The sequence below is a fragment of the Aedes aegypti genome, chromosome 1 (assembly GCF_002204515.2).
Source record: "Aedes aegypti strain LVP_AGWG chromosome 1, AaegL5.0 Primary Assembly, whole genome shotgun sequence".
Taxonomy (NCBI): Eukaryota; Metazoa; Arthropoda; class Insecta; order Diptera; family Culicidae; genus Aedes; species Aedes aegypti.
This window is the reverse complement of record NC_035107.1, coordinates 82030641-82051032: the sequence shown is the minus strand read 5'-3', so window position 1 is coordinate 82051032 and position 20392 is coordinate 82030641. Positions and strand designations below refer to the sequence as shown.

Genomic DNA, 20392 nt, shown 5'->3' with positions numbered 1-20392 from the left:
CATGGAGTCTAAATTTAAATCTGAAGCACCAGAAGATAACACAAGAATGCATACAAAAGCAACAGCTCTTTGTTACGCTATAGGTACTTTCTCGCTAACCAACAAAGAACGATGCAAAATGGGAAACGAAAATATAGAGTGCGACGGAAAACCGGTTTTCTGCTGTTCCAGCAACAGCAGAGGAGGAGAGAGCTTTTTTGCAGTTGCCAGGCAATCTCTACGATTTGATCGTCTTCTCTTGACCTCGGACACAGCTGGTCAACTTGACGAGCTTGACCGAACGCTGTATGTATTCTGGTCGTAGCGCTCTTACCCATGGGCGTAGCCAATTGTTTGACTAGCCAACAGTTTCAGTTAAACCTTTGTGTATTTGGGGTCAATATGACCCCAGAGCACTTTGACGGGACTGTAACTTTATTGTTAGTGAAACGATTTGGGAGATTTTTCACAGGTTGGTGATTTTCTGTGAGTTTTTTTATTTGCGAAAGGATTTTTTCCAATTATCTTGAAAAATAGTTTTCTAGAGTATTTTTTGTGAAAATAGTGTGTTGTATATGCCTTGGGATCATATTGACCCCAAATTCCAATCGCTGTAAATTCGCGAAATCCAAATGGATTTTCGATTTTTATGCAGTTCTAGAAAACGAATTTAGTTGAGTATATAAATAAACATATAAGAAAATTTAAAAGGAGCCGGCCAGTCAGTTGGGATGGGAAAGAAATGTTAGGGTTTAATGATTGTTGCTTCTAGAAACCGAGAATACCTCTGCATCTCCACAATTACCACGGGCAGGGGGTTTATTAGTGGGGAAGAAAAAAGGGCTGGGAGTCACCTTTGGTCGGTGATGCGATCCATGGATAAGGAGGAAAAATACGACTTTTACCTAAATTATTTTCGCGTTTTGTCTAGCGATGAAAAGATATTTACTTACTTATTTGGCTTTACATCAATTATTTTGATAAAGCCTCGCCAACAATAATTCGCCAATTCACTCGGATCATGGCCACTTCTTTCCATCCTCGACTGTGACCCACGCTCTCCAGGTCCTGGTGCACCTGGTCAATCCACCTAGCTCGCTGCGCCCCACGCCTTCTTGTTCCGACCGGATTCGTAGCGAACACCATCTTTACAGGGTTGTTGTCCGGCATTCTTGCAACATGCCCTGCCCAGCGTATCCTTCCAGCTTTAGCTACCTTCACGATACTGGGTTCGCCGTAGAGTTGAGCGAGCTCGTGGTTCATACTGCGCCGCCACACGCCGTTCTTATGTACTCCGCCGAAGATCGTCCTTAGCACTCGGCGTTCGAAAACCCCAAGAGCTTGCAAGTCCTCCTCGAGCATAGTCCACGCCACATGCCCATAGAGGACTACCAGTCTTATGAGCGTTTTGAACATCGTACATTTGGTGTGGGGGAGAATCTTTCTTGTCCGCAGTTTCTTCTGGAGCCCATAGTAGGCACGACTTCCGCTGTTGATGCGCCTTCGTATTTCCCGACTAACATTGTTGTCAGCCGTCAACAAGGATCCGAGGTAGACGAACTCGTCCACCACCTCGAAGCTATCCCTGTCTATCGTAACACTGCTTCCTAGGCGGGCCCTGTCGCGCTCAGTTCCGCCACTCAGCATGTACTTTGTTTTCGACGCAAACACCATTAGCCCGACTCTTGTTGTTTCGCGTTTTAGGCGGCTTAACAAATCTGCCACCGTTTCAAGTTTTCTCCCAATAATGTCCGCGAAGCAAACAAATTGTCCGGATCTCGTAAAAATCGTGCCTCGACTGTTAAGTGCGGCTCTCCGCATAACACCTTCAAGCGCAATATTGAACAACAGGCACGAAAGTCCATCGCCCTGTCGTTGTCCCCGCCGAGACTCGAACGAACTGGAGTGTTCGCCCGAGATCTTCACGCAGTTTTGCACACCGTCCATCGTTGCTCTGATCAATCTTGTGAGCTTCCCGGGAAAGCTGTTCTCGTCCGTGATTTTCCATAGCTCTACGCGGTCGATACTATCGATACTATCGATGAACAAATGGTGCGTAGGGACCTGGTACTCACGGCGTTTCTGGAGGATTTGCCGCACGGAAAAGATCTGGTCCGTTGTCGAGCGGCCGTCGATGAAACCTGCTTGATAACTTCCCACGAACTCGTTTGCTATAGGTGATAGACGACGGAAGAGAATCTGGGATAGCACTTTGTAGGCGGCGTTTAGGATAGTGATTGCACGATAATTTTCACACTCCAGTTTGTCGCCCTTTTTGTAGATAGGGCATATAACGCCTTGCTTCCACTCCTCCGGTAGTTGTTCCGTTTCCCAGATTCTGACTATCAGCCGATGCAGATAAGCGACCAACCTGTCCGGTCCCATCTTGATGAGTTCGGCTCCAATACCATCCTTGCCAGCGGCCTTGTTGTTCTTGAGCTGTTGAATGGTATCCTTAACTTCCCCCATAGTGGGAGCTGGTTTGTTTCCGCTGTCCGCTGTGCTGACGTAGCCATCGTCTTCGTTGTCCTGACCTTCTGTGCCTGTGTTCTCTGCGCCATTCAGATGTTCATCGTAGTGCTGCTTCCACCTTTCGATCACCTCGCGTACGTCCGTTAAGATGCTCCCATCCTTATCCTGGTACATCTCAGCTCGCGGCACGAAGCCTTTGCGGGATGTGTTGAGCTTCTGATAGAACTTCCGCGTTTCTTGAGAACGGTACAGCAACTCCATCTCTTGGCATTCCACCTCCTCCAGGCGGGGCTTTTTGTCCCGGAATAGGCGAGTTTGCTGTTTCCGCTTCAGTCTGTATCGTTCCACGTTTTGCCGCGTACCACCAGTTGCAGCATTGCAGCACGCGCTGCATTCGTCTCCTCTAAAACCTCTTGGCACTCCTCGTCGAACCAATTGTTTCTTGAGCTCCGTTCCACATATCCGACAATGGTTTCGGCAGCGTCGTTAATGGCTGCTTTGACTGTCCTCCAGCAGTCCTCAAGAGGGGCCCTATCGAGCTAGCCCTCATCCGGCAACGCTGCCTCAACATGCTGCGCGTACGCATTGGCGATATCCGGTTGTTTCAGCCGCTCGAAATTGTACCGAGGCGGGCGTCGGTACCGTACATCGTTGATGACGGATAGTTTTGGGCGCAGTTTCACCATCACCAGGTAGTGGTCGGAGTCAATGTTAGCGCCTTGGTAGGTTCTGACGTCGGTTATATCGGAGAAGTGCCGGCCATCGATCAAAACGTGGTCGATTTGCGATTCTGTCTGCTGAGGTGATCTCCAGGTGTACCGATACGGGAGGCTGTGCTGGAAATAGGTGCTACGAATGGCCATATTCTAGGAGGCGGCAAAATCTATCAGTCGTAGGCCGTTCTCGTTCGTTAGCCGGTGGGCGCTGAACTTTCCAATCGTCGGTCTGAACTCCTCCTCCTGGTCAACCTGAGCATTCAAATCTCCTATGATGATTTTGACGTCGTGGCTTGGGCAGCGGTCGTACTCGCGTTCGAGCTGCGCGTAAAATGCGCCCTTGTCATCATCAGTGCTTCCGGAGTGTGGGCTATGCACGTTGATTATGCTGAAGTTTAAGAATCGGCCTTTGATTCTTAACTTGCACATTCGTTCATTGATCGGCCACCACCCGATCACGCGCCTTTGCATATCACCCATCACTATGAAAGCTGTTCCCAGCTCGCGTGTGTTGCCGCAGCTCTGGTAGATCTAAACGTTCGCACCAATGCTCCTGTCCAGCACACCTCCTGCAGCGCTACGATGTCGAAACCGCGGGTCTTCAGTGCATCGGAGAGTATGCGAGTACTTCCAATGAAGTTGAGAGATTTGCAGTTCCACGTACCGAGTTTCCAATCGCTAGTCCTTTTTCGTCGCTGTGGTCTTGCCGATTGTTCCGGTCCGTATTCTCTCGTTGACGTTCCTGTGCTGATGTGTGTTTACGGTTGGCTTACAGGGCCTGACACCAACCCCCTAGATTTCCGGAGGACCATTCCCCCTAAATGTTCGGAGGGCCATAGTGCGCAGTTTAGCTTAGAGTCCTTCTCTGGCACCCGGACGATGATCAGCCTCCCCTGACATGGGGAACAGACGCTGTTGTGAGCCGCTCCTAACATGGAGTACAGACGCTCCAGGTTTGCAAAAGCAAAAGCAAACCCCCCCTTCCCTGTCAGCATACGACCAATGTTCCCACCGGGGGTTGGTTACCCAATCTTCCCCAAGGTTACTCGTACCCCGGCCACACACTTAGAATAATATGCCGAATCTTTGGAGCTGCCCATATATCATAAATGGAAATGGTTAATGACGTGTCCTTTAAATTCGAGTTATTATTTCATAATTACTTCCCGGTAAAAAAGCACATAATATCCGATATCTAGCACTAAATTACATAAAAACAACAACTTTGAGCGTACTTACTGAAGAGTTTGTACAATCTAGCTTCCTCTCGCTTCATGATTTCCAGCACTTGGTTTATTGTAAGAACTTTTCCACGATATTTACACTACTTTTCCACATATACACAAAAGCGATGTGAATGAAAACAAGATGGCAGATGATAAAATAAAATGCCGAGAATCTCGGTAAACTTAGGTCGAAACCGATATATCAGCATTTGATACAACTGAGTTCGGTGAAAACATTGTTAGCGTTGGTGCTCGGCTTACATAGTTGCCGAGATACGGATAAAAAGTAGAATTAACCGAGATTTCAGTTTCAGAAGTTGCCGAATCTCGTTTAAAATTATTTTTTAGCTGAGTTTTCAGCAAAATGTGCAGAAGCCGAGTTGATCCAGCATTTTCAAATGCCGAGCTCGCGAACAAAATTTGAGTGTGCAGTACCACTAGGAGGTAGGGATAGGAGTTGCTGGGCAAGAGGCTAAGGACCGCACAAAGGAGTCTGCAGGTACGCGAGGTACCAATGGTACGCCATGCCCAGCCACTTACCGCGCCATAATACTATGCATTTATTTACATTATTAAATACTAATTATAAACAGTTACAACACTTAAATCACATAGTCGTGCTAGTCCATCTGGACTCCGTCGGGCCTTACTAAGTACGCACTGAGAAGTGCTCGCATTGAAAATATTTTGCAATCTAAAAACATCACCGAGCCCATAGCAAAAAATGTTGGTAGGTTCTAAACAAGCGTGGTGTTCGTTCAGAGATTTTCCAAGCTAATAATTTCAAAAATTATTGTGACATTAGAGAGCATTACTAAATTAAACTCGTGACGGGTCTCTACATCTCAGAACATAGAGTATCTTTGAGCTTGTTGCGATAGACAAATTTGAAACAGTAAATTGACAAAGAAAGTTCGCAGTTATTCATCAAGGGAACGCTCATAGAATATTTCGCTGCAGATCAAGCTCTGTCCCAGTTTGAACGTAACACACGATGAAAGTACTTGATAAAAGAATGGATTTTTTTGCAAAATATCTAAAGCTATAGTCCAAAGATCTATCAATGAGAATTAATGCAAAAATTGCCTATATACGAGAGCAGATTATTTTTCGTTTAAAATGTTTAAGGCTCAAACGCAAAAAAAAAAATCTGTTCACAGCATAGGTCAAATGAACAACACATCTTTAAAAGAAAATATTTGTGGCGAAACTTTTCAACGGTTCAATGTAAATTCTAATTTTGAAAGTGTACTTCAAAAACACCGTCTATTATCGAGACAAGGGAAAATTCGTGATTGAATATTTTTTCCGGCATACCTCGAAAGGAGATCACGCGTTTGCTCCAAAAAAAGTATATGTTGAAAATTGGCAGGTTCTAAAGTAATTATTATTCTTACAACACATCTGGCAAGAATTGATAATATAGTTAACATTTAGGTTTACTAAATAATAAAATTTAAAACAGTATAAATATAAAGAACAGCCTATTTTGAAAAAAAAAGGCAAAATTTATAATTAAACCATTAGAAGAATGGATGCAAAAACATATTTCGGCATAATAAAACGAAAAGACATAAAAAAGTGCGTACAGAATCATCGAAGTGGTTGTGCTACTTTTCCCCGAATACCATTTCCTCGAATGACTGGTTTCCCCGAAAAGTGGTTACAAGAAAGAACGATAAACATTCAAAAGAAGGAAGTATTCTGTTATTCTCGGCTATACACATGTTGGTAAAAATGCTGAGGACGATAAAACTCGAAAGAACCGCCAATTAAATAAAGAAGGGTGCATATTAGAAGGTCAGTTCGTCCATCACCATGAAATGTATAATGTTACGACAATTATGAGTGCTAAAAACTTTTCGGGGAAGTGGGCTAGTCGGGGAAACGGGATATTCGGGGAACTGGCATTCGGGGAACCGACATTTGGGGAAAAGTAGCACAACCCATCGAAGTAACTGCAGTAATCGATTTCTCTTTTCGCTGATAATTTGAGCAGATCAATGTTATCGATTGCCACCCTTTTTTCAGTTGGAAACAAAAAATACTTAAAAAAAATATAGCTCCAAAGAACAGCCTATGCATAAAAGAAGGAGAAATTTATTGAAATTAAAAATCAACCATTTTCATACCTATAATTATGGTTGCATCATATTTAGAAAAAAATAGAACAATTAAAAGAAGGGTAAATTTGTGCTAAATATATAAAAATCTTCAGTGCAAAAATTTGTTCCAATAGCGAAACTTAAAATCATGTAGTAAAGTAAATCATGCTGCGTTGCTAAGCAACCGGACAATTTGTTAGCTGAATCTCGGTTAAAATCGGGAAACTAAGATTCGCACAGCCGAGCTAGTGAAAAAAATCTGAGTGTAAAGAATTAATATTTGAAGGAAGGGTAATTTCTGGATAAATAATAAAATACTATTGACAGTAACTTTCCTAATATGCTTAAATTTATTCAGGAGCGAATGATTGTTGAATAAAGTGTCATTTTGTATCAATTGACTCCAAAACAAGCCTGATGTCATCAGAAAGATTCGATAGAAAGGTAAAATGAAAAAATGGGATATTCTTGGTTTCAGGCTCATTATGCCAAACGACTATTATGCCAAACGACCATTATGCCAAACGACCGTTATGCCAAACGACTTTATGCCAAACGACTTTGTGCCAAACGGCTTTATGCCAAACGACTTTATGCCAAATGACCTACCACCGGGTCTCAAAGTGTCAAATCAATTTATAAAAACATAACAAATAATCCTCTAGAACATGGCGGTGAATAATCAATGGAAAACTACAGTTAAAGGTATTTATAAATTAATTCAGTTTTATGACAACAACGCCACTAGCGTTCTACTACTAATATTTCTATTATCAGAGCAGCGCAATATTCAAAAAAATTGATAATCCCACCTCCCAATTCTAACGATAATGATATTGTTCTGTGAAATTCTAAGCTTTTTCGGTGGTAATTTAAAGATGGCTGACATGGAAATTACTACGGAGCAAATTTGAAAAATGTTTCAAACACGTTATAACTGTAATAAATGGAGAAACTTTAAAGTAGATGGAGTACCGTGTACCTTTTAATTCCGCTCCTAAATGCTTATCTTTGACAGATACGCGTATTTCGACTACCACTTGCAGTCTTCTTCAGTGTCAGTTACTCGTATCCTTAGTCAGTTATAGTGGATACGAGTAACTGACACTGAAGAAGACTGCAAGTGCTAGTCGAAATACGCGTATCTGTCAAAGATAAGCATTTAGGAGCGGAATTAAAAGGTACACGGTACTCTATCTACTTTAAAGTTTCTCTATTTGAGATTCTGCTCAGAGGATTCGAACATTCATTAAAGAGTTGTAATAAATGTACAAATTTCTTGTCCTATAGATAAAACTGTTACTTCGAGCCCTAAAAAATAACTTGCTGGAGAAACAATTCCTTTTTGAGCCAATTTTGGTTGGGATTTTTGCAGAAGTTTTTAAGGCAAAATTTTAATATGGAGCTAAACAATAACAAACAATTTATGAATATCTCTTCTCCCATTCGACGGATTGCGTTGCTCTCTTCGGCAACTTCTCTCATTAGGCTTTGAAGAATGAGATTACACTACGCTATGATAAGTTTGTACTTACATTACAATACTAACGTGTTTGGAACATTTTTAAAAAAAATCTCCATGGTAATTTCCATATAAACCTACTTCGTCTTTGGGCTACCGAAAAAGCTGATAATTTCACAGACTGTTATTTTTATCGTAAAGATTGTTACCATTGTTACTAGTAAGGTATGAGAGATTGGATTTTGAATTTTTTTTGATTTTCTATCGCTCTAGTGCGTATATATGGAATAGACGGATATGGGCTGTGAGAATCATCTGCGTGAGCTGTAGGGATTTGAACTCGAAACATTTTACCTTCATAGTTTTTTTGTTTGCATACTTCCACTCATAATTTGTTCATTTTTACCACGCACAATGAGTTCTTCTTCTTCTTGGCATTACGTCCCCACTGGGACAGAGCAGGCTACTCAGCGTAGTGTTCTTATGAGCACCTTCACAGTTATAAACTTAGAGCTTACCTTCAGCATGGCTTTGCTTTGTAGCCGCGGACTCTAACCACCCCTGCTAAGGAAGGCTCCAACGCACAATGAGTTAATCAATTTGAAATGACGCGTTTTTCTGCCGTTTTTTGAATAAACTTTTTTTTCCACGTGATAAGTCGGCTGAAGTAAACTCATTTTTTATATCACTTGAAAAAAAAATCAGGATTTATGCTAAAGTAACTCTACGAGAAAAAAGGGGGAAAATCTCAAGAAATGCTTTATGAGGAATATCTAAAGAAAATCCTTCCAGAACAGATTAACTAGGAAAGTTATAATGGCAAAAATCTTGGCATGATGAGTTTCCTAACAGTCAGCCATTGGCAGATTCTTTGCAAAACCTGTAGCGGATGCTTGACGTAATATTTGAATCTTTGGCAGAACCGCTTTAAAATGAGAATAAAAGCTGGAACCATCATCGAATTCTAAACTTGTAATCATGCATAAAAATATAACACTTTTTTGGTTTTCCTGAAAATTTCACTCAAATCGATCGAACGGTGGCGAAGGTACATGAAATATTGATGTCGTCACCCAGTATTGTAAAAGGTGAAGGGTACCAATTTGAAGTAGAATATCGCGGGCAAACATTTTTTGGATCCGAGTTTATTTGGCAATCGATAGTGAAAAAATGTGGTCATTAAAACAAGTCTGATGTAGTCTGAATCTACATATTGATAAATGAAATATTAATTTCAAATAATGTATAAATTTTCATATCTTGGCGCAACAATGCGCTTAGGAAACCATAACAATCTATGAGCATTCCCTAGATACCTTGTACAAGGATTGTAATCGGGAGATACAAAAGCGAGCGTGTTGGGGGGTTTAGCATCTAAGTCCGAAAGAGACATGAATTTGCGAAAAGAGATGTGTTTATAGTTAGTACTCGAATTCAGTTTGGCTTTCTATTCCGCAGAATCATAAGGTGTTCTGTAGCTTAGTTGGTTAAAGCGCCGGTCTAGCGTACACGGAGTCGTGGGTTCGAGTCTCGCTAGAACGTGTATTTTTTCGCAAATTCATGTCTCAATTTGTCAAACAAACACACTATGTCTTCTGATTATAAGTCCCTTGTTATACACTTGTTGATATTCTTAAATGGTAGACATGTGGAATACGAATCGAAACATCTGCAAAACAAAGATAGAAGTATATTCTTTTGAATGAGATTGGTTGAGCTAGATTTTGTTAAGATTTAATAAGCATAGCAAGATCGTGTGGTAGGGCTGTATGAAATGATTTATTTAGTGTTGAAACTGTTTGCCTATCGTACCTACATCGCTTCCACAACAACTGTATTGTGGAAGAATAAAGATGTGGGAAGGCTATCAACGTATCGTTCTCACTCAAGTGACGACATGACTACTACAGAGAGGCAGAATTTGTTTCATAATTTCACCCATAATTTGTCCATCTTTACCACACGTAATGAGTTAATTAATTTAATAACCATGCGAATTGGATTACCGAGCAGCTCAATATAAGCGTCAATTTATGCTGTTCAAAGTAAATAAGAAAAAATATCACGCTTTGGCCAGCTTTAGGATATTGTATCTCCTCCCCTTCACTCCTCTGGCTGCGCCCATGCTTGCCCAAGACATTGATTCGCTTTCTTCCGAGTGGAGCAGTCCACTGGAGAAGTCCCAAGTCTGCCGATAACAAAGAAACAAAGCTAAATCCCTATATTCAGCAATAACATTCACCAAGGCGGTCATTCACACTTGACATTAGCGGAACCGGTTTTCATACAGCACTACCACCGAATCAGCTGTTTTGATTCTAGGTACAAACCCAGTACTTGGGTCAACCGCGGTGAATCTGTTCCATTTAAAGAACCTAGTTTGCTACAGAGAATAACATCGATGCATCGTCGTCAATGATACATGGATGCAAATCTAATAGAGTGCCTCTCATTCAGCTGAACGTTGAACACGTGCAACGACATCGATGGCTTTGGAGGGGGCCGTTTAGCTGGTATTAATAGTGTCTACTCATCTTTCCTCGCTCCACGTCTACTTCCTACTCCCCTCCAACTTATAATATTGTAATGGCAGTCGAATCAATAAGCATTTAATAAGAACACTCTTAGGTTTTATCTAAAAGCAGCAAATAAAATTATTAGGCATAAGCAAAAATTTGAATGTTATATAAAAAAATATAAAAAGATATAAGATTTAAACTGTTTATTTTTCTTTTCTAAAATTCGAATATAGTTTCGGTTTTTTCTAGAAAAATATTCAATACCTAAATGCTGATTCCGGCTTATATTTTTGCTAATTTTTGCGATTATTTCGGCGACGAGTTTTCGGCATTTTCAATTGCTAATTGAAAAGTAAACTCAAGTAAACATTACTTGTTTCGTTTTATTTTATTGGTTGTTTTGGGATAAACTAGTGGAGTTAACCCTTTTCCTAGGACTTGACAATATTCTTCCCATATTGTAATGATCATCGGAATCAAACAGCTCCATCCCAATAATGAGTGACAGTCAGGTTCATTGCAATACTTTTAGGTCTTTGGGGACCAACGGCTGCCGTCCCCATCTATGTCGGGATTCAAACTATATTTAGCATGAAGTGTTAAATTTTTCGCATGAGCTGCTTTTGTCGCGCGGCAGGATGTAGCTTTCCGTACCGACCGCCATTTGGCATGGAGCCAAAATGTGCTGCTAAAGCGGGTGCGATTTGGCCATCACCGCCGACGCTGTTGTCAATCTGAAGACCGGGTTATGAATTATTAAAAAGATAATGTGCGAATTTACTGATGCCCTCAAATTGAAAATAAGCTGAAAACAATTGGCAGTTTGAGAAGCGGTTTTGGAGTAACGTTTTTCGAAATAAAAAAGTGTCATATGCCCTAGAGCCCTAGATACTTAACTTCATCTGACCAATTTAATGGAACCCCTCTCATCGTGACAACATGTCTATTTGAGTTTCAAATAAAGAGCTTTTGGTTTATGTGGGAATATTATTATTTGAGTTTTGGAAACATTAGGAGAAATCTTCCATTTTTGCAAGTATGAAGAAAAAATATCCAAACTCTTGCAATCTACTCCAGATGACACGCAGGCTTCGTCCTTTGGCGGAGAGGACTGTGTCATCCGCAAACAAAGATTTTTGACATCCCTGAGGTAACTCAGGTAGGTTAGATTTGTAATTATTGTATAATATTGGTCCCAAAATGCTGCCAATTCAGTTTCAAAGTATAATTTTGAGAATTTTGTTATAGGGTAACGGTCGTATTTTGGACCCCCTAAGGAAGTGATTTTAGTTTTTTGTTCCAAGTAATCAATTGCACAGCGTAACCAAGTCAAAGAACATGCTAAAATGTAGAGAAAAACTTCCTCTATGAGATAAAAATGCCCAAACGGTCCTGTAGGATTAACAAAACGTCGAAAATAATTGAATTGTGAAGCATTGTTTTTCATTATTTTGGACACACCAATACATTTTGGACCCTCAAAGTATATATTTTGGACCCCCGGCATTTTTTATCGTTTGGCGTCAAAGTCCACGACACTGGTTGTATAATATGCTTGCCCGTAGTCTAATCAATCGATTGACAATGGAAAACCAAAGAAACTCTTCGCTCTTATTTCAGAAATTTGAAAAAAGTTTTTGTTTACATTTGAAAAATTTCTGACGGCTTCAATTTCTGTGTGTAACGTGTTGTAACGGTTGCATGGATGAACCGATTAAATTAAATTATTTTCAGATAAAATAAACACATTTTCCATGTACAAACGGTTGATGCAAGTGCGGAATAATCCAATCGATTCGATTCAAACTGGGAAATTTGCAGGGAAACGGCCCAGGGGGTCCAAAATATATTAGTTACCCTAGTTCTTGTGCACCATCTGATCTGATCTGATTAGCGATCGACTGAGCCAAGTCACATTACCATTCATATTCATTCGCGTCCCTCTTACACTTATTTACACTATGGAGAACCTTCGTAATTTTCAGTGAGGGATTGTATACCAATTACACGCCGTAACTCTCAAAATTTTAAGAAGTTCTCTCAACGACCGCATAAAAATGAGAATGTAAACAAAGTTTTCAATTGGTCAAAACGGTTCCTTTGATTGTGCTGTTGTCGCTGCACTGTGAGCAGCTGTCATGATTGTTCGGTCAGAAAGAATTGTGCTTAGGCATATGTTTGAGCTGAGTTCTGATGACACCAATGGATTTTAAAGGAAATCCATATATTTCATCATGCTGAAGGAATGGAGCGAGATGCCTGTAGATCTAGAAACTCTGGGAAAACATTTTATTCTAGCGGTGAAGTGTTGTGTTTGGATCACTTACTATATCACAGTGAGCCATTAGTTGTGAGACGAATCAAAACTGATTGCGCCTGAAAATGGATACCATATCCATATTCGTGGACAACGGTAAGTAAAAATTTCATTGCATTATTTACAATTAACTATCAACATTTATCAAAATCTTATTGTACAATGCGAACGAAATCTTGGGAAAGAATTGTTTGGTATCGGTTTGTGTTAGCATCATTCACTCTGATTCAAGCTTAATACGATGGATATTAGCATAAAACCATAGATGTTCTTTGTAATATTTTAAACAACTTTATAAGTTTATTGTAGTCCTTGCCATGGTGAGTTTCGAGTGGTTGTTTTTCCCATTGGATGTCTACTCGTTTATATAAATGAAATTTCCTGACCCATTCTATTCAAAAACTCTGAAATAACCCTATGCGTATTTTCTTAGAATTTTTTTACAGGAATTTTTGGAAGATCTTTTAGATTAGCAACCAGAAAATTCGGTGGATGTTTTAGCGGAAAAATATTTGGAGGAAGTGCTAAGGCGTAGCATTTTATGGGGGAGGGGGGTCTTCACGGATTTGTGACGATGGGTGACGAGGGGAAGGGAGGGGTCCCAATTAATGGACGTAGCATTTTGAATAATTTTGGTAAAAAGAGTAGCACTGAAAAACTGACAAACAGTTTTTTTTTTTCTACCAATCTTCATTGTCTGACTTATCAAACTTGGGTTATGAAATGATGATTTAACTTCGAAACAGGTCGAAAAATTCTAAGAAATTTCAAATTTTTCTGATAAATACAATCAAATAAATTTTATGAAGCTTTAAATAGTTATGTGAATATTATATTGTATTAGTGTCTAAACTATTTTATTTATAAATAAATAAATTAAAAGCTTAATAAGTTAAGTAAAAATCAATGCTTTATCGACTTGGAAAATATTGTTTTACCATTTACAAGACATAGAATTAACCGTTATTGGTTTTATTCATTTTTTCTGTTGAAGCTTTAATTCTTCAAAAGAATACAATATGCTCATTTAAGAAAATATTAACGTTAGTATAATAAAACACGTATAACAAGAATTTTCTTCTTCTTTCTGGCGTTACGTCCCCACTGGGACAGAGCCTGCTTCTCAGCTTAGTGTTCAAATGAGCACTTCCACAGTTATTAACTGAGAGCTTACTATGCCGATGACCATTTTTGCATGTGTATTTCGTATGGCAAGTACGAAGATACTCTATGCCCTGGGAAGTCGAGAAAATTTCCAACCCGAAAAGATCCTCGACCGGTGGGATTCGAACCCACGACCCTCAGCTTGGTCTTGCTGAATAGCTGCGCGTTTACCGCTACGGCTATCTGGGCCAAAACAAGAATTTTATTCAGTGCATTAAATGTTGCAGGAGATCTCCACTCAGTCATATCATCGCACAGTGGCCGCATTCCATACAAATTCTGGCCAAAAGTACAATTCTCCCTCAAAACGTTCAAAAATGCTAATTATTTGTCAAAACATGATTTTGAAGGTAATTTGATAGAAATAGTCTCTGAAAAAGAAAATCGATATTTCCGGTACATTTGACATAATTAGTTTAAAACAGCAATTCAATCAATGAAATTCGTATTCAGATCAAAATTAAATAAAACGTCATTATTTCGATGCCAATTTGAAGTTAAATATCGTGGGCAAGCTCGAGGTGGTTTTGAATCTATTCGGGAGCTTATAATGGTGGAAAATGCAATACATATTTATATCAAGTAAGATGGTCTAATAGGCTGATTCGTAGTGTAACTAAGAAAAATTTTTATCTTATCTTGGCGCAAAAAAGCGTAAGTGAAGTCAAAGTACATCAAATACTATGGAATATTTGCCACACATTGAGGGGTGAATGATCATTTCAGAGTGTTTCCCAGATATCTTGCACTACCTTTGAAAAATGCCTTATTTTTGAAGGAGCTCTATGTTATACACTTTTTGGCATACTCAAATGGTAAACATTTCAAATATAGTTCGAAATATCTTCAAAATAAAGCCTAAGGTATATTTTTTCGAATGAGACCGGTTAAGAAAGATTTGGTCATGATTTAGTACAGAAACTGCAATTTCTGTAGAACAACCTTCACGAAATTTTAAAAATTCGAAAGGGTCAATTTCAGCTGACATCTCTCCAGGTCACATGCTGTTAAAAATCGAAATATACACCGATCGATCTGACACATTGGGGAATTGTCATTCAATACTGAAGAAATTAAGACAAAATATTCCAGAAGGAATATGCAAACTTCATTGTTTGACTTTTGGCCAGCTTCGTGCCACTGTGCATCGATTTATTTTGATATATCATTGCCCTTGATGGAACAGCCTGGATAATAGTGAGGACATCAAATTCGAGTTTTATCAAAATTGTCCTATCGTTCAGATTTCTAAATCAATCGGTAATTCAACTAAATAGCATTTTTGTTATTTCATTGTTTTATTATAAGTTGAGTAAGAATATTTCAGTATGGGGAACGATGAAGAATTTTAGCTGAACTATTAATAAAGGTGATTGCATAAAAATCGCTAATTTTTGAAACATTCCAAATATTACAATTCTTATTTTTTCTCTATCTGGCCACTATTTCTTGAATGGATTTAAATTTAGAGAATAATGACGAAGATCCATCTATACTCCACTGCACTGTGACGTCACGTATCAATTTTGACAGGTGCTGGTCCTGTTGTTTACAGTTTGGACTTAGTACTTTTTTCGAATCATTCTTAATTTCGTGAAAGTTTGCTGCGAGGAAAGATCAAATCCACTGCAGATACCCACGGATCGTATTATTCTATCTTCCTACCGTGGAAAATCGTCACCATCAGCATGCTGGTGATAGAAATGCGAAGATGAAAAAATGATAGAAAAAACGACTAAGTCCGAAACGTAAACAACAGGACCAGCAGCTGTCAAATAAGTGAGGTTAGGCTCGTCATATGCAGCGCTCTATTGTGTGGGCTTCCAATGGGTCGCGACGTTCTCAAACGACCGGTTACGGAACATGAGAAGAAACCTCAGCCAGCACAGTTGCTGGCTAGTGTGGTATGCTATTTCAATACCTAAAAAATAATGCGCTCTCGGGCTAGGCATTGGATATAAATAGAAAGCGTTGTGTTTGGATGGGCAGCTAATTCTTCCGAAAGAGGTGCAGTTTGCGGAAAAGGACCACGTGATTATTGAGCTGAAATCGCATTCAGGTTAACTTCTGCGTCCATGAGTCCTCTCATGGCGTAGGGGTAACGCGCCCTAACTAGAGATTAGGGAGTCATGAGTTCGATTCTCACTGAGAAGACGTGTAACTTTTTCACATCAATTTGTCCATTTAATCCAATTGCAAAGTACATGTAATGTTTAGCTTTTCGGTAGTTGTTAAACTTTCACTCGGCTGGTTATAGCCGTAAACCACGATTCATAATTAAAAACAAGAATGTTGAAGTTCTCGAAAATATTTCATGGAGCAATTTCTAGAGAATTTTCACAAGATATTCTTCGGAAAACCGCTGAAACAATATCTAGGAGAATTGGTAGAGGAATCTTTAAAAGAATTTGTGGAGAGATCCCTGTAGGAGTACCTGAAACTATTTCAGATGAAATCTCTGGAGAAACCGCTAAGATAAGTCCTGAAGCTCTTCCTCGGGAAATATGGGATGATTTTTAGAAGAATTAGTTGAGAAGTCTCGTAACAGTATCTGAAGGCTTCTCTGAAGCCTGCATAATTTTGCCTCAGAATTCATTGCAAGCAAGATATGGAAATAAAGAGTCTTTAGAGACCATCTTGATTATAAATATAAATACTTTAAAGACCTTTCATAAAAAATAGTGAATTTCTGAGACTTGCATCAAAATCGATACCAAATTTATTTATTTATCTATTTATTTTATGTCGTCAATCAGAGGTAGACGATTTTGTTACAATTTTCAACCTAATATTATACAGTTTCAAACGTTGTTTCTTATTCTTGTTCGAATTTTTTGTTTCAGTTTCGATTTCGTCATAGTAAAGTCAAAAGTTTCGCAATGTTTATTGTAAACAGACATAATTTGATTCAAAGGCTCAAGTCGGCATAATTTTTGCGGTGATGGTTTGTATAAAAAAGTGCTACAATTTTACAGTTTGTGAAGGAGCATAATAATTTTATTTTAACAATTCGTGACGTTTCTTCAATGTTTGAATATTAATGAGTATGCATCGTGCTTCATTAGATGGTAGAGGTAAACTTATCCAACCTAATTTTTGAAGTGCAAACAATCAAAATTGTTTTTGGACTGATACGATTTTCATGATTTAATGAGTTAAGTTTCTAAAAAGAGACCTACTGCCAGCCTTAAAACTGATAAATTGTTTCGATATTTTAAATTGAAAGTTGTTTGAATTCCAGATTTTTTTCCCATAAACAGTTTTTAGTCGACGCGAAAATCATGAAAACAATGAACATATACTATCAACTTGTTTTGTTTCAAATTATTCTAAAGTTACGTCTTCTACAAAGTCTTGGAACTAGCTGATAGTTGTTCAAAATAAAACAATGAATATCTTTCTACAGCAATTCAAATTGCTGACCTAAAGAGCAAAAAAGTTGGGAAAAATTCCAGTATTTTTGGGACCACCCTAATGTCACATAATGTCAAAATGTAGTCCTAATCATTTGTAACAATTTTACCGAAGACACTTTTGCTTTGGAAAATCATCTTCATAGTCAACATATTAAATTTTCCCCTCCTAATTTTACGATCTGGCTAAATGTGCATTGAAATAGCAAACAGCAAATAGCGATACGATCAGCTTCCACATATTTGTACGTGACATTTACTGTAATTCCAGCTACAAGGCCAGATGTTCCTTCGCCAAAGTTGCCATTTTTGCATTCGTATATCGTATGACGATACTTTATGCCAAATAAGTTAAAAAAAAATCATTACAAAATATCCTGGATGTTCCGGGAATTGGACCTTGACCCCTTAAGCATGGTTTTTCTTTATAACCGCGTCTATCAACAATTTAATTCAACTATGTAATCGGAATATCAATTCAATATAAAATCCGTGACATGGAGAAATATATTTTAAAAAAAATGAGAACTTTATTTTGTCCCCTACTGTACATCCCTTTTCAAGGAGCTGCAAATCCCCGCGTAGGTCACGCCTCCATCTTGAATGCAAACCGCTCTCTATCGCAACCCCATTAGAAAATTTATTTAGCGATAGGCTCATGCTTCAAATCGATGCATTTGCCTGCCCTGCTGCACACTATAAACTATCTCCTCTTCTTCTATTCCACCCGCACGCGATGGACGGGATTAATCCACCTAAAAGCATTCACTGGTTGGAAGTAGCACGCATTACACGAATGGTCGAAGCCCAGCGCCACCATTGACAAATTGTCTCGCGACTCGTTCGCAACGAGGAAAAATCTCCTATCATCATCGTCACCATCGCCGCTGAGCCTATCGGTCATTTATTGCACTTTTCTAATTGCTGCCAATAATCTGCAATGATAATACACCGCGTGCCGCCCGTTTTCATCAGTTTGCAGCGAACCTGGGCACGATCCGGAGCGTCACCCACAATCGCCGGTCGAACAGTCGGTCGGTCATACATTGTCGCACAGTCGAACAGCGACCAACTGCAGTGAACAGGTAATTAGTTAACCGATTAACGTCAAACCGTCCGGGAGTCCCTCCCTCATCAGTCTACACCGCACATGTTCAGGTCATTAGACATTCAGGTAGAATGACGTGAAGATGTGAGCTTGGAAAGCGCTGTAGATTGTAGAGTTCTGCAACTGATAAAGTCTCGCAGCTGTTCTTTCCCGCAATCGATTGATGCGTGTGGTATTATCACTTGACGGCCTAATTCAGATAGGTTAGATTCTTCCTCTTCTCTTGTAGAGGCGCCGATCAGTGACGTCCAAGGTGGCTGCAAACAGAGAAATACGTAAGCAGGAATTCCAGGAGCCTCCGTCATCATGTCTACCGCCGTTGTCAAGTCAGATGAGGACAACAAAACTAAACGGAAAACGGAAGTGAAACCTAAGACGGCATCGGACTTCATACCTCCGGATGGAGGCTGGGGTTGGATGGTGGTCCTGGCAGCTGGATGCTCCAATGTGAGTTTCCCTATTGTACGAACGCTTACCTCCTAAAATCTCATCCTGATCTTCTTTGCAGCTGTGCACTTTCCCGGCGCTTCAACAGTTCGGTTTGCTCTTCCGAGAAAGGCTTAGTGACCTTGGTATCAACTCTTCCGAAATTACCACGATCATTAACACAAACTCGGCACTAATGTCCATCGTAGGTCAGTTCTACATCTACATTCCGCATTCGACCTGAAATTAACCTGTTCTCCATTGTAGGTCTCCTGAACGGGCCGATGTTCCGGCGGTTCACCTTCCGACAAGTAGCATTCTTCGGTGCATCACTGGTAACTTTGGGTTTGGCCTTGACCTCCATGGCAAACTCGTTCATCGTGTACCTCATCACCTTCTCAGTATTATACGGTTCCGGCGTTGGAATAACCGCATCGGCTAATTCACTAGCCCTAAACACATACTTCAAAGAAAAGCGACGCTATGCCACCGGTTTTTCGTGGACGGCAACAGCCCTCGGTCCCATCATCGCTCCTCACATCATCACCTTCCTCTTGCCACGCTTCGGCGTCGATGGAACCGTTCTGATCTTCGCCGGTTTCGCCATGAACGCTATCGTTTGCTCCCTTCTGCTCCAACCGGTACACTGGCATGCGAAACCCTTACCACCGCCAGACGTCGAGGAAGCTAAACCCGAAGCCCTAGCACCGCGATGTCAGTATTGCCAATCTCAACCCCGACCACTACGAAAAGATCACAGCGTCCTCTCCAGCCAGTACCTTTACAACGCGGATGACGCCTGCACTACGGGTTACGAGATCATCGACCCGGGAACCCCGATGTTGTCCCGGGCGAACGATGGCTGGTACGGCTCCCGGATGAACCTGGGCACGCCCAGTCGTGTGCCGTCATCAAGACCGTCGTACGCAAATCTGTCCAGCGCCGTAGAACGATATCCCAAAAGTGTTACCGATCGCCAATACCAAGCGGATAACAACAGCGCCAAAGGCGGTTTCCGGAAGCGATCCAACACCTTCAACCGGGAGAAGGATGTTTTAAAAATGGCTTCCAGCAAGCTGGAGCAGATTCTTGATCACGAGTCCTGCTGTCAGTGTACTTGCGAAGATGATCGCAAGGTTCTAGAAGAAGATCCCGTACATGAGGACCAAGAACCTGAGAAACTTAGCTTTCTTCAGAAAGTGGTCATCTTTTTCGATCTGGACCTGTTGAAGGACTTGGTCTACGTGAACATCATGGTCGGCATCACGCTAGCCAACTTTGCCGAACTGAACTTCTCCGTCCTTACGCCGTTTGTGCTCGGGGACTTCGGTTTGACCAAAGAGCAGATTGCCCTGGCCATGTCGTTCCTCGGAGCGATGGACATCTTCTGCCGTTTTACGATACCATTCATCGCCGGCAAGATCGGCTGGGAGAATCGGACGTTCTTCCTGTTCGGAGTTCTCAACATGGCGTTGGGTAGAGTTG

The 20392-nt window shown here is 40.4% G+C and overlaps 2 protein-coding genes across 5 annotated transcripts in view; one reads left to right on the top strand and one right to left on the bottom strand.

Annotated features, from left to right (window-relative positions):
* Positions 1 to 20392, bottom strand: part of LOC5570448 — a 100292-nt gene that overhangs the window by 63313 nt on the left and 16587 nt on the right. The window lies entirely within an intron of this gene.
* The window catches only part of LOC5570450, a 29796-nt gene continuing 27734 nt past the window's right edge, over positions 18331 to 20392 (top strand). Inside the window, exons 1-4 of one of the 4 annotated variants that reach the window (XM_001659104.2) lie at positions 18331 to 18458; positions 18711 to 18928; positions 18990 to 19116; positions 19175 to 20392. In XM_001659104.2, coding sequence (XP_001659154.1) covers positions 18788 to 18928; positions 18990 to 19116; positions 19175 to 20392 — 1486 coding nt within the window. In that variant the 5' untranslated portion in view covers positions 18331 to 18458; positions 18711 to 18787. Of the gene's footprint in view, positions 18459 to 18557; positions 18654 to 18689; positions 18929 to 18989; positions 19117 to 19174 lie in introns of those variants that run through there. The other 3 variants (XM_021841169.1, XM_021841181.1, XM_021841177.1) reach the window with 3 other exon arrangements.